The sequence below is a fragment of the Pelecanus crispus genome, chromosome 2 (assembly GCF_030463565.1).
Source record: "Pelecanus crispus isolate bPelCri1 chromosome 2, bPelCri1.pri, whole genome shotgun sequence".
Classification (NCBI taxonomy): Eukaryota; Metazoa; Chordata; class Aves; order Pelecaniformes; family Pelecanidae; genus Pelecanus; species Pelecanus crispus.
The window spans coordinates 20,706,956-20,719,451 of NC_134644.1; the positions used below are offsets into that span (position 1 = coordinate 20,706,956).

Below are 12,496 nucleotides of genomic sequence, written 5' to 3' on the forward strand. Positions count from 1 at the left end.
CGGCAGCCGGGCGGAGGGTGCCGGCTGGGCCCCGGGGCTCACCCCGCCTGCCCGGGGACCGGGCCGGGCGTTTGCTGCAGGGCTTCCTCGGGACGCGGTGGAGCTCTCGGCAGCCGCTTCCCACAAACACACCGCTCCACAAGGTACAATCCGGGTTTATTATTAACAAACACAGGAAGAGTCCACGTGCGGCAATAAATTATTTTCACAGGTTCTGGCATTATTTTTCCCCCCCCCCAAAAAAAGGTGCTGGTGGAATAAACCTATTGCATATCTTAAAAAAATCAGGATAAATTATATAAATTATACATTCAAAACAGACGATTCTACCTCATTATCGCTACTCCGTAATAAATAGATAAATAAAGTTGATTGCCCTTAGAGTCTGGATCTTAAAATACATTTACAATATAGGTCTCTACATACAGCATGTACAGGGCGGGGCGGGGCGGGGGCCTCCCGCGGGGCGCCTCACGCCACGAAGTCGAAGGGGGGCTCGTTCTCGATGTCGTTGAGGGAGGGTTTGTTGTTCACCTTCCGCGGGTCCTCGGGGGTCCACACTTTGGCTGTCCGGATGATGTTTTGTTCCTTGAGTTGCTTTTCATCAGTCCACGACAGCGAGTGACCGGCCAGAGGGGGGAGTCCGTAGTCGGGGTCGCTCGGGGAGGGAGACCCTGGGGGACACGGGGGTGGGGGGGAGAAAGGCAGGGGGTTACTGCCGGGGCCCGCAGGCGTTCCTGCGGGGCGCGGAGCCGGGCCGGGCCGCCACTTACTTGTGCCGCGGTGGCAGATGATGATTTTCTTGGGCTGGCTGGGGCCCTCGGTGCTGGCGCTGCGCAGCGGCAGGTCGGACTGCACCAGCTCGCTGAGGAAGTTGATGTAGCCGATGGCCAGGCGCAGCGTGTCCACCTTGGAGAGCCGCTTCTCGTAGGGCAGGGTGGGGATGTGCGAGCGCAGCCCCTCGAAGGCGTCGTTGATGGACTGCATCCGCCGCCGCTCCCGCACGTTGGCGGCCTGCCGGAGCTGCTGCAGCTCCGCCTCGGAGCGCACCCGCCGCCGCCGCTTGGCCGAGCCCAGCGCCTGGAGCCGCCCCCCGGGCGAGAGCAGCGCCGCGCCCGCCGCCCCGCAGCACTCGTAGGCGAAGCCGGGCGAGGCGGGCGACGGCGGGAAGGCGGCGGCCGGCGCCGGGCAGCGGTAGCCGCCCTCGGGGTCGCCGCCGTCGCGGTAGTACTCCTGCAGCTGCCGGCTGAGGAAGTCCACCTCCGGCTCCAGCAGCCCGTCGGCGGCCAGCGCGTCCCGCGGGGGCGGCTCGGGGAAGAAGTCCTCCTCGTCGAAGTAGGGGGGCGAGGAGAAGGAGTCCAGCCCGCCGGGGAAGTGCTCCAGCAGCACCGAATCCATGCTGCGGCCCGGCCCCGCCGGGGACGGGGACGGGGCGGGGCGGGGGGGCAGCCCCGCCGGGACGCGCCTGCCAGCCGCTGCCGCCGGCCCGCTCCGCCGAGCCGCCCCGGCGGCGGCGGGGCCCGGGCCCGGGCCCCCGCCCCTGCCCTGCCCTGCCCTGCCCGCCCCTGGGTGGCCGGGCGGCCGGGCCGCTGCCGCCGCTCTCCGGGGAGGGGGGGCCGGAGCCGGAGCCGGCTGGCGCGGCGGGCCGGCACGCGAGGAGTCTTATAACGACATCCCCGGGCGCGTGCCGCTGGCCGCCGCCGCCAGCCAATCAGCGGGCGCCGGGGGGGCCGCCACCCCCCGCCCCCCCCCCCGTCGGGGGTCACCGCCGAGGGGCGGGGCCGCGGCGGGGACCGGGACGGGGACGGGGGGGGGGGGGGGTGGGCCCCGGCGGCGCCCCCCGCCCGGGGACGGGCCCGGAGCCTGCGGAGCCGCTCGGACCGGCGCTCCCCGCACGTGGGGCGAGCGGCCCCGCTCCGCCCCGGCACCTCTCCCCGGTCACCCCCCCGATCCGCGCCCCCCCGGCGCTTCTCTCCCGCCCGACGCCCGCCCCGACGGTGGCCGTGCCGCCGGCACGGCCACCGTCGGGGCGGGCGTCGGGCGTGCCGATGGCGCGGGGCTCCTCGCGGCGTCGGAACGGGAGACGGTTCAGTCGCGACATCGAAATGAGTCACGCCAGCTCCTCGCGCCCGGCCGTGCACCGGTTCCGACCGCATCGCGCCCTGCCGCGTTTTCCCTTTTCCCACTCCCCTTGCCCCCTCGGGACGAGCCCGTTTGGCCGAGGCTCTGTTAATAATTCCCTCGCTGACTCTCGCTGATTAAAGCCTTAAAAATTCTCACTGGGGTGAAATGGATTGCCCGGCAGATTAGGGGAGGATTATCTCTGTCATTAGCGCCGCAATAGTTTGTCCGGCAGAGCCTGTCGGGGTTTATCGAAAGTCACTTTCCAGCGTGCCACCGGCACGGGCAGAGATCAAACCCCGAGTGGAAACGCACCCCGCTCTATCAGCAGAGCAAGACAGGGCCAGCTCCGGGAGCCTAATAAATGACTCGACTTCAAAGCCGCTGACAACGCCGTGATAACGGCGGGGAAACGCGGGAGTCACGGGAGGGAACAAAGAGCTTTGCCAGAGCCGCTTCTTGGGAAGTCCTGCCCTGCAGACGGACCACGCGAAAGAAACGAGAAGGGAAGGAGGAAAGCTTCGCGCGAAGCCAGGAACGCGCCCACGCGTGGCCGGGGCCCCGCTGCCCCCGTCCCGGGAAGGGCAAAGCGCGGGAGCCTCCCCACCGCGGGGCGAAGCGGCGGCGAAGCGGCTCCCCCGTTCACGTCCGGGCGGGGGCTGCGGGCCCGGGCAGCGCCGTGGGCCGGGCTGGGCGGGCGGCTCCCGCCCTGCTGCGGGCATCACCGCCCGGTCCCCGCCGCTGCGCCCGGAGAGCCCGGCCCGGCTGCCCGCTGCTGGCGGGCGGCGGCGGGCCCCTCCCCGGCTCCCCACCGCGCACGGCTCCCGGTGAAACGGGGCCGGGCTCGGGGGATGGTTAATGACTTTCTCCAAACCGCAGCAGGAGCAACCGCGCCCCGCGGCCGAGCCTCGACTGCTCCGCGGCCGGGGAACGCGGGGCCCGGCGGACACCGCCCGCCCGAGCCCCGCCTGCGCCGCCGGGGGCCCGCTGCGCTGCCCACTCCCCCCGGGGACAAGCCAGGCCGGCAGGGACCCGGGGCAGCTGCGAGCCCGGAGCAGGACTTCAGCCCATCGGGTCCTCAAAACCTCCGCGGACGGAGCCTGTGGAAGCTTCCAGGGCAACCGGTGCTGCTGCTTCACCCTCCTCGGGGTTAAAGCGTTTAGTTAAGTGCTCCCTTATGGATATAAAGTCCAACTCTCTCCTGTTTTCGCATGGTGGAAAAGGTTTTCCGCCTGTCCAGTCCGGATTTCTCCCGTTTCCGTTCACGCCCGCTGCCCCCCACCCCCGCACCCCGCGCCGCTGTGAAGAGCCGGGGCCCTGGACGCCCCCCCGCAGGGTGCTGCGGGGTCCCCCCGACGCCGCCCCTGCCCCGGTCCGAGCCCGGGCAGCGGCTCCGGCACCCACCGCCCCGCCGCTCCTCCGCCCCTCTCGGGCGTGTTTCCTGTACCGGCTGTCCCAAAACCGGCCGCGGACCTCGGATACGGTCTCACGAGTGCCGGGTGCGCGGGGCAACCCTTCCCGCCGTCTCCCGGGCTGTGACCGTGTTCTTGCCGCCCGGAGATGCTGCTGGCACCCTGCGCGGCCGGGGCACACGCCTGGCCCCCGCCCAGCTCGCTGCCCACCGGCACCCCCAGCCCTTCCAGCGGCGCTCGGCGGGGGCAGCCCCGTCCCGCCGAGCCGAGGGACCCACCTGGGAGAGCAAACACAGCTTCGGCACCTGCGGACGGCGCACGGGAACCGCTGTGCTTCCCCTTCCCCGCCCCGGGGCTCTCCGCGGGGCACCCTTACACCGCGGGCATCCCCTGTCCCCAGCGCTGGGAGGGCAGGGGCCCGCCGTGCCCGGCCCCTGAGGCTGCTGGCGGGGCTGGAGGGGCCGGGTAGCCCGGGGGAGCCCCCGGCCGCCCCCGCATCCCCGCGGTCCCCCGGGGCCGCCGGCTCAGCCACGGCCGGTGCCAGAGCCGCGCTGCGCAGCCGAGGCGCGGTCCCCGCGCCCCTGTGAGGTGTCACCCGCCCGCAGCCCGGCCCCCAGCCCGGTGCGGAGCCCCGGGGAGGGCAGCTCGGCCCCGGGTCCCTCGGACCTGTCCAGCTGGGGCACTCCTGGACGTGCGCCCGGTCCTTCCCCACGGCGGCCGGGCGGACCGGGAGCGCCGGGCCACGCCTGCGGTCGGGGAATCTCCTTTTCTGAAAGCAAATGAGGCAGCTCCTTCCCTCCCTGCCTGGCACGGCCTTATCCGGGATGCGTGCAGCCGGGGAATGACCGCTGCGTGTGAAGGCATCACGGCTGGAAACACGTGTGTAAATCTTGCAGGTATCGTACATGAAGTCCTCTCGGATCCGTGGCACTCTTACCCCGAAACACCCGGCAAAAGAAGAAAGCAAACCCCTAAATCTTAACAACGCTGAGGTGATTTCGGGGAGGTTTCCTGGCCACAGAGCTGGCTCTGTTCCCGCTCCTGCATGCCCAACGACTCATCCGCCGTGGGATGGCGAGTCCTTGCTCCTGCCACATTCCGGCTGGAGCTGGGAAGTTCAAAGCCGATGAGCAAACGGCCTCGAGTGGCTCCTGTCACCAGCGCACCCACTCGAGACACGTACTCACACACACACACCCCCCCCGACGCTGGCCACGGCCCGCCTTGCGGCGTGTTCCCCAGGTCAGGCAGACCCAGCGCCGCCAGATGCAGAGGGGCAGCACCCACCCACCCCCCCCCCCCTCCGAAACGGGCTCTTTTCCCCCGAAGCCCCTGCCACCAGCCTTCTCCCAGCGCAGCTCTTTGGCCACCGTCGCAGGGGTGAGCCCCACCGCGCTGGGCGGAGGATGTCACACGGTGGAGGTGGCACGGCAGCTCCCGATGATGGGAGCGCGCTGCTGGGGGGAGCAGAGGGATATTTTGGGAGCCCACCGTTTCCAAACTGTCGGGGACCCGGAGCCTGTCTTGAAACCGTTCAGACCTGGCAGATCTTTGGAAAGTTTGCGAGCAGTGGCCCAGGGGAGGGAAGCGATGCGTGGGACGGGTCTCGTACAGCCCTTCTCCCCGTCGCCGGGCGCGCTGGGGTGCGAAGGCGATGAAACGTGGCATCCCCGGCCGCTCGGTGCCCGCTGCGACGCCCGGCTCGGGGGCAGAAGCGGTCCCCGCACTGTGCCCAGCTCAGCCCTCGGCCCTGCGGCAATGATGTCTTTAAAGACGAACGATTCCAGCTTTGTACATCTGCCTTTGAGAAATGAGTACGGAGCGTCCCCGAAGGAACAGCCTGAGGCGCGGGAAAGCTCCCCTCGGGTTGCCTAAGACGTGACGAAAAGGAGATTTGCGAAAACCAGGAGCCGGCACCCGCGCAGCCCGGGCCCCGCCAGTGTCGCGAACGCCCTTCTTTCGGTACGTGTCCTGCCCGGGGGTCTCGCCCGCCGCCCCCCTGCCCGCCGTGAGGGCCAGCGGCGTGCCCACGGGAACGACACGGCCCCGCACCGCTCTCCAGCAAAGAAAAATACGTGACCAGCGTCTGACACTGCGTTATTTCTATTCCCCGAGGGCAGGAACCAGTGCGGGGGACGCAAGGGGCAGCACATCGCCTTCCCTCCGGACTCAGTGATCACGCGAGAAATCTACCTGCAGCCACCTTCACAGGGACCAGGAGCCGCTAAAGGTCCCAGAAATGGGGCGGGGGATGGGGCCAGGGCAGGGCTGCGTGCGGGCTCTGGCCCACCGGCCCCCACTGCCGACCCTCCGTGGGCCCACGCAATGTCCCCCCGAGGGAACAAGGGGAGGGCGCGCACCCTGCACCGAGGGGGCCCGGAGCACCCGGCCCTCCCCCGCGGGCCAGGGGCTCCGGGGCGCAGCTGGGAGAACACAGCGGCTCTGCTTCTCCAGGGCAAGAAGAGCGCCGGGCCCGCCGGCGCCCATCCCTTCCCGTTGACAGGTTTCTGGCAGGGGTCTCTCGAGGCCCGGGCGGGCCCGGGCAGCGGGAGCAGTCCCCCCCCCGCCCCCCCCGCCGGGGCTGCACGGCACCCGGCGATGCTCTGCACGGAGCGCGGAAGGAAACCGGTCCCCGGCGGCGCTGAGCAGGGCGGGCCGTGCCGGAGGGGTCGGGCCCCGGCGGGCTTCGCACCTCCCAGGAGTCTGCCCCAAACACCCTTTTCATCCGCACGCCCCTGCGCCTGGGCTGCCCTAGCGGCGGGCGGGGCGGCGGGCGGCTCCCTCCGGGCACCCAGGCGCGATCAAGGCACCGGCCGCCCCCGCACCCTCCCGGGCGCCGCTGCCCAGCCCCTCCGCCGGGGTGCGAGCCCCGCGGTGCGGAGCAGCAGCGCGGCTCCCGGCGCCTCTCCGCGCCCGCCGAGCCCCCCGGGCGCTGCGCGGGGAGCGCGGCCCCGCCGGCCCCAGCGGGAAGAGGCCGCCGGGGCCCCCGCTGCCCCCGAGATCCCCCGCCGCCCATCAGTACGTGTCCCGGCTTCTACTTTCTGCTACGTATGGCCCCGAACAGTTAGGAGACGGAAAACGGGGCAAAGGTGGAGTTAAGCGGTGAGGTCCCGGGCGGAGAGCAGCCACAGGGGTGCGGCGAGGTCGTGATACTCCAGAATAACGAAACCCGTTAGCTAAAGCTAAGGCAGAACCCCAGGTCTCCTAAGGTCCCCGGATCTGTTGGGTTTCCCACCCAGGCCAAAAATCCAGCTCCTACTCTCGTGTTACCTGCATGTTTTTCCTAACTCCTGTTGCTGATCCAATGCCATGAAACCACAGGCATGGAAAGACAAGGCGGGAGAGTTCCCCCCTTCCTCCATGCAGGCACTATGCAATATTCTTCTCAAATCTTCATCTCCACCCTGTCAGTGTCCGGTTAAACAAGAGGTCTCGGGTCCGTAAAGCCACAGTGGAGCAAACACGGAGTATGGCCATCTTTTCCTCAAGATGATAAAACTCAGCAGCTCACCTGTGGGGATTCCTTGGTGTGCTGCGCTCTTTCAGAGGTGCAAGGTTTGATGCAGAAAGGAAGCAGGAGAAAGACTGGACCAGAGTTAGCCCAAGACCCACGCAAACGCTATTTTACCAGAAAAGGATTAAAAAAATCCAAACCCTAATGCGATTCCTGATTCGAAATGGCACTTTATTTAGTTGAAAAAGACAAAATCTTCTCAGTTTTTACCATTGAAAGCATAATCTCAATTAGGCTTTGCCCGGTGCAACCTCGGGAGATTGCGTGTTTCCTGGTAACAAACTTTTATGCGGCTTTCCTGCTCCCAAGGTGCGGGGAGGCGACCCGCACGCCTCGCTGGGGGCGCAGGGTGTCCCACCGCACGCCTGACACCGGGCGGGCCCGCGCCCTGCCAGACGCTGGAGGACGAAAACCGCTTCGCAGAGGCGGCTGCGGGAGCCCTTTCGCCCCCCGCGGGCCAGCAAAGCCCCACCAGCCCTCGCCGCCTCCGGGCTGTGCCCCACAGCACCCCCGGAGGCAGGTGCCCGGGACCCGGGCGGCCCCCCCCGGAGCAGGGAGCGGCCCGGGGGGGTGCGGAGGGAGCGGACCCGGCCGCGGCGAGGCCGCCGCTTCCCCGGCCGCCGCCGCCCGAGGCCCACACCCAGGCGGGGAGCGGCGCTCCCCCCTCGGCGCCGCTACCGGGGCGAGCGCGGCGCGGCGGGGCGGCGGCCCCACAAAGGCGGCGGGGCGGCCCCGGGCCCTCGCACGCCCGGCGGAGGAGGCGGCACCTGCAGCCGGGGTCGGCCCGGCTGCGCGCCCTCCCCTCCGAGCTGGTACCTGGGTGCTGGGCTGGTAATGCACCATAGCGAGCCTCCTTTCAGGCTCTTTCAAGCCGAGATCGCGGAGGTCACCGTGTCTACAAACCCCCCTCTGTCGGCCGCTCGGGCCGGGGTGCCAGCGCGGCAAGCTGGAGAGCAGGCACAGCCCATGGGAATCCCAACACTTGTGCCGCCGGCTCCCCCGGCCCGCCCTTCTCCCCCGCTCCCCCGCCCCGAGGAGCCGCTGAACGTAACAAATGAGCTGCAATCGATCTGCGGGCACGGGGGAAAATCAAATTATATGGTGCGGCTGGGCGGCCGCGGCCGGCAAAAGGTGCGGGCGAGCGGCGGGCGAGCGGCATCGCTGGGCCGGAGCGCTCCCGGCGGAGCCCCCGCCCCGCTCCCGGCCCTCCCGGCCTCGCCTCCCGCCCCCGCGGAGGGGCCGGAGCGGCGCCGGCCGTGCCGAGAGGCCGCCGGCTGCCAGGGGCTCGTCCCGCCAAAGGCGGCTCCGCCGGCCTGCGCGCAGGTTGCGCGGCGTGCGGAGGCGCGACCAGCTGCTGCAAAGCACCTGGAGGGGGACGCGGTGGGGGGACTCCAGCAAGGCCGTGCCAGCAAAGGTCCTTCCCGAAGGGAATTCGGGGTGCCGCTGTCGGGTCTCCTCGCCCGGGCCTGCGGCTGGCGGAGGGGAGCAGCCCCCGCCCCGGCATCGGTGCCGCCGGGCCTGCCCCGCACCTGCGGAGCCCGGGGCTCGCCGCCCGCGGCCGCACCGCCCCGGCGAGAGGGGAGGCGGGCACCCGCCAGCCCGGGCCGGCAGCACCTGCCGAAGCCGCGGGTTGCGAGCAGAGGGGGTTCAGGGGGCGAGCCCGTACCTGAGCCCCTTTCTCGCCCCCCCGGACGTGCGGGTGGGGACGGCTCCGCTTGGGAAAAACCCCGCGCAAGGCCGGCGGTTGTCGGCGGGTCCATGGGAATCTGGCCACTTGTGCCGGCCGCAGCCGGGAGGGGGCTGTGCTTCCTTTACAAAAAGAGACACAATTAAGCAAAATGCTCAATGAACATTATAAATGATGTGCAATCGCCTCGCAGATTGCTTAGCAAATCAAATTATATGGTTGCTCACAGATGATTTCCATGTGCTTTAAAACGCAAACAGGTACTTTCTGATTTTGGGGGGGGGGGGTGTTGGTGGTTTTTTTTCTTTCTCTAAACAAAACCAAAAAAAGCGCAGCGCTTTAAACATTGCGGAGCAATGCCACACGCTGAAAGGCGGCTGTGTGAATATTCACGTTCTCCTTTGTTCGCCCCTGAATTTCACAATAGCCCGGGGAGGGCACGTCCACTGCGCTCTTGTAAATTTACCAATCCTTGACTAAAACCGCCAGGCACCTGCTTGGCAGAGCACAAAGCTGCCTACGTTTCCACCAACAATTTACTGTTTCATCAGCTCCTAAATTGGCCCGACAGGAGAAGGGCTCACAGCTAATATCATTTAAATCAACGGAGACGGCCGAGTCCGAGGCTCCGCCGGCTGCGGAGGCGGCAGGGCCGCGGCTGCCGCCCGGCTCCTCCTGCGGAGCCCCTCAGGTGCGAGCGGGGCGGGCCGGGCCCCGCCTGCGGGGCCAGACGGGGCTGCCCCGCCGGGCCCGGGCCCGGGGGAGGTCGGGGGCAGCGGCAGCCGCGGTGCGGGCTGGGGGATGCCGGGCGGGCGCCGGTTTTGCTGGACGGGGAGGACGCAGGACACCGCAGCGGGATGAAACGGCGGCAGAGCCAGCCGGCCCCCGCAGGGAAGGGGCTCCTGCGGGGCCGCACTCTGACCGCCCCGGAGGGCGCCGGCGGCCTGCGGGCCGGGGCCGGCTCCCCCGGGCTGCCCGGAGCCCCGGCAGCATCCCCCTGCCCCGGCCGCGGGGTGACCCTCCTCGCTCCCCCGTGGGCGATTCGTGAGCAAGGCCGCTGGAGGCAAGCAGTATGTAAAGAGCAGGTTTGACAAGGAGTCCCCTATTTTCCAATAGGCAAAACCACTCGTGGGAAGAGGGAACAGTTCCTTGAGACCGGGTCCTGACACCACTCCGCTCCGACCCAGAGGATCGCTCATTTGAAAAACTACACCAGGCCGTCACCGTAAGTGCAGAAGGGTTAGCAGACAACAAAGCAGAGCAGGTGACAATTGCTGGAAACGCTAGCGACACGCTGTACAGTTTTAGGAAGGGTAATCAGGCTCCCTAACACCAGCTGGCAGGAGGCGCTGTGGCTTGGTCTTCATTTTTTCATTCCTGACAACTTCCGACGACTAAGAGCCCCGTGCCAAGGGGTAACAGGGCGCTTCTCCATTCCGGCAAACAACGGGGTTACACCATCTCTTCCACAAATACATCCAGCTCTAGATTAAATAGAAGGAAGCTTTTCCTGTCATCGGTCCTTTTTGTGGGCCAGAGACTCTGTCTGTTTTCTAACCTCCTCCCTTGATTTCTTCCTCCCTGGTTTACGCCCATTTGCTCTTGTGCAAGTGCAGATTCCCAGGAAAGATCTCTACCTCCACGGGATTTTCCCTTGGGTTGATACACAGTTGCTATGTTCCTTCCCAGCTCTCATTTTGCCAGGGGAAGCAAAGCAAGCTCAGGATTAGACTCCCTGTTTCTTTATCACCCAAATCACCTTTTTCTGCCCTTTTCTCCATATGAGTTAATCTGCTGGGACAACCAGAGCCGTAACTGTGCAGCCATCCAAGAGAGTCCTCACAGCTCCTTGGACAATGCCGTCAGCACTTGCCTCTCTGCCAAAACCACTCACTTCGTACCGCGAGGGTTACATTTACCCTTTCCATGGCCACGTTCCTCCAGCGGCTCATGACCATTTTGTCATTAACTAGTGCCCCAAGGTCTTTTTCCTCTATCTGGCAAGGACTGCTGAGACTACAGCCATAGCACGCGTTCTTACCATACGTCCCAAATGCGTGACCTCTTAATACTGGATTTCATTCCTTCTTTGCCAGTCTGGTACTCACAGTCCTAGGCTTCCTCCTGATAATTTTTCAAGCCTATGCAGTGCTGGGATGCCCTTCCTGCATCTTAGCAGCTTTGTCAGGTGTTGTTAGCAGAGTCCTTTTGTTCTAAAACTGTTCATGAAAATTTTCCGTTGAGTCCATAAGAGCAAAGAGATGACTATCCTGGGCCATGGCATAGGTCCATCCGGATCCCTCACCCGCCTGTGCCAGTGGCAAAAGCTCGGGGACTTCTTTTGCCAGAGATTGTGTCTGTGTCTAAGAGCTCTTGACACATTTCTCTCTTCTGTGAATTTGTCTAATGGCTTTTAGAACTCAAGCAGCAAGTTGTTTTATTAAAATTATTAGATACTATTTAGTAGAGGTGAGTTTTAAATGAATTATTCCTGTCTTGGAAACAGATGCAAGACTTACAGAAGCAGGTAAAACCAGAGGCCTAAAAGCATCTTAGGGGTCCACGTTCCTCAAGGATCTCTCCTTAGGTACCCTACAAGTTTCTCTCCTGAGGAGACATCCTGCACAGCTGGTGTTTTGTTGAACAGTCTTGGCTCTAATGTGATGTGAAAACTATCCTGATGATTTTTAGCTAGGAAGAGCTGACCTACCATGGTTGTTCAGTCCCAGGAAAGGATTTCCAGTGGAGATCCTGCAGTCCCCACTTGTAAGTGCAGTTAGGTTTTTCTCCAGCCCAGAATGTCTTACCACATTTGTTGGCTCCCTACTGAGCCCACTGGCTCACTCTTGCATTCTTTGTTGATCACACGCCTCTCACCATACCAGGAACCTTGAGGCTGGGTGCCCAGCACCTACAATTTAGGCATTGCAAAACCACAACTCCGCATCCATTTAGCCCTGAGGCTTTTATCTTTGTGGTGAATTATTAACCAAGTCAGGGACATGAAAAACATCTACACAAGGAGATGCTGCATTTTCTTTGGAAGTTGTCCACACATGAATAAGTACTGTTTTACCTAGCCTGGTAGCTGCTCTTCTATGCTCACCTTCCAGCAGGCATGGGAGAACAGTGTTCATTCCACTCCATGAGAAATTTTTCATAATGAGGATTGTTATTGTGTCTCCTCTCAATGACCTCTTCCCAAGACTAAGCAAATCCATTTCCCTTCAGTGTGCGCTTTTCAAACATCTTAATACTTTTGCTGTTCTCTGTTAATTTCCCTGTAGCTTTTCTTCAAGTGTAATGTCCAAAACCAGGCGCTGTACTTAGGCTAAGCCTCACCAGTGCCAAGTAGAGCAGAATAATTACCTCAGTGTTTTACCCAAAACACTGCTGCTAATACACCCCCAAATGACATTTGGGTTTCTGCATAGGTTTCATCCCGCTTTACCTGGTTTACATGGTTCACAACAGCCAGTCGATCCATTCCTGCACTACTGCTGCCTTATCAGTTATTCCTCATTTCACAAACCATGCATTTGATCTGTCTTTTGTCCCAAGACTGCATTTTGTACTTGTCTTTATTACAGTGCAGCTTATTGATTTCAGGCGAGCTCTCCAATCTGTGAAGATCAATGTGAGTCCTGATCCTGTTCTCCAAATCAACCTCTCCCAGCCAGTGCTCTCAGGAGTTGAATTAAGTACTCTCTTTTCCAGTAGCCAATTTATTGTTGAAAACATTGGGGCCACAACAGACGCGTG

At 64.3% G+C, this 12,496-nt stretch overlaps 1 protein-coding gene across 1 annotated transcript; it reads right to left on the reverse strand.

The window, feature by feature from the left end:
- Positions 1 to 471: 471 nt before the first annotated feature.
- PTF1A (pancreas associated transcription factor 1a) lies at positions 472 to 1,398 on the reverse strand. The gene is made up of 2 exons (XM_075706137.1): positions 774 to 1,398; positions 472 to 674 (listed from the first exon to the last, which is right to left on the reverse strand). The coding sequence occupies exons 1-2, from the start codon at positions 1,396 to 1,398 to the stop codon at positions 472 to 474; spliced, it is 828 nt and encodes a 275-aa protein (XP_075562252.1).
- Positions 1,399 to 12,496: the final 11,098 nt, after the last annotated feature.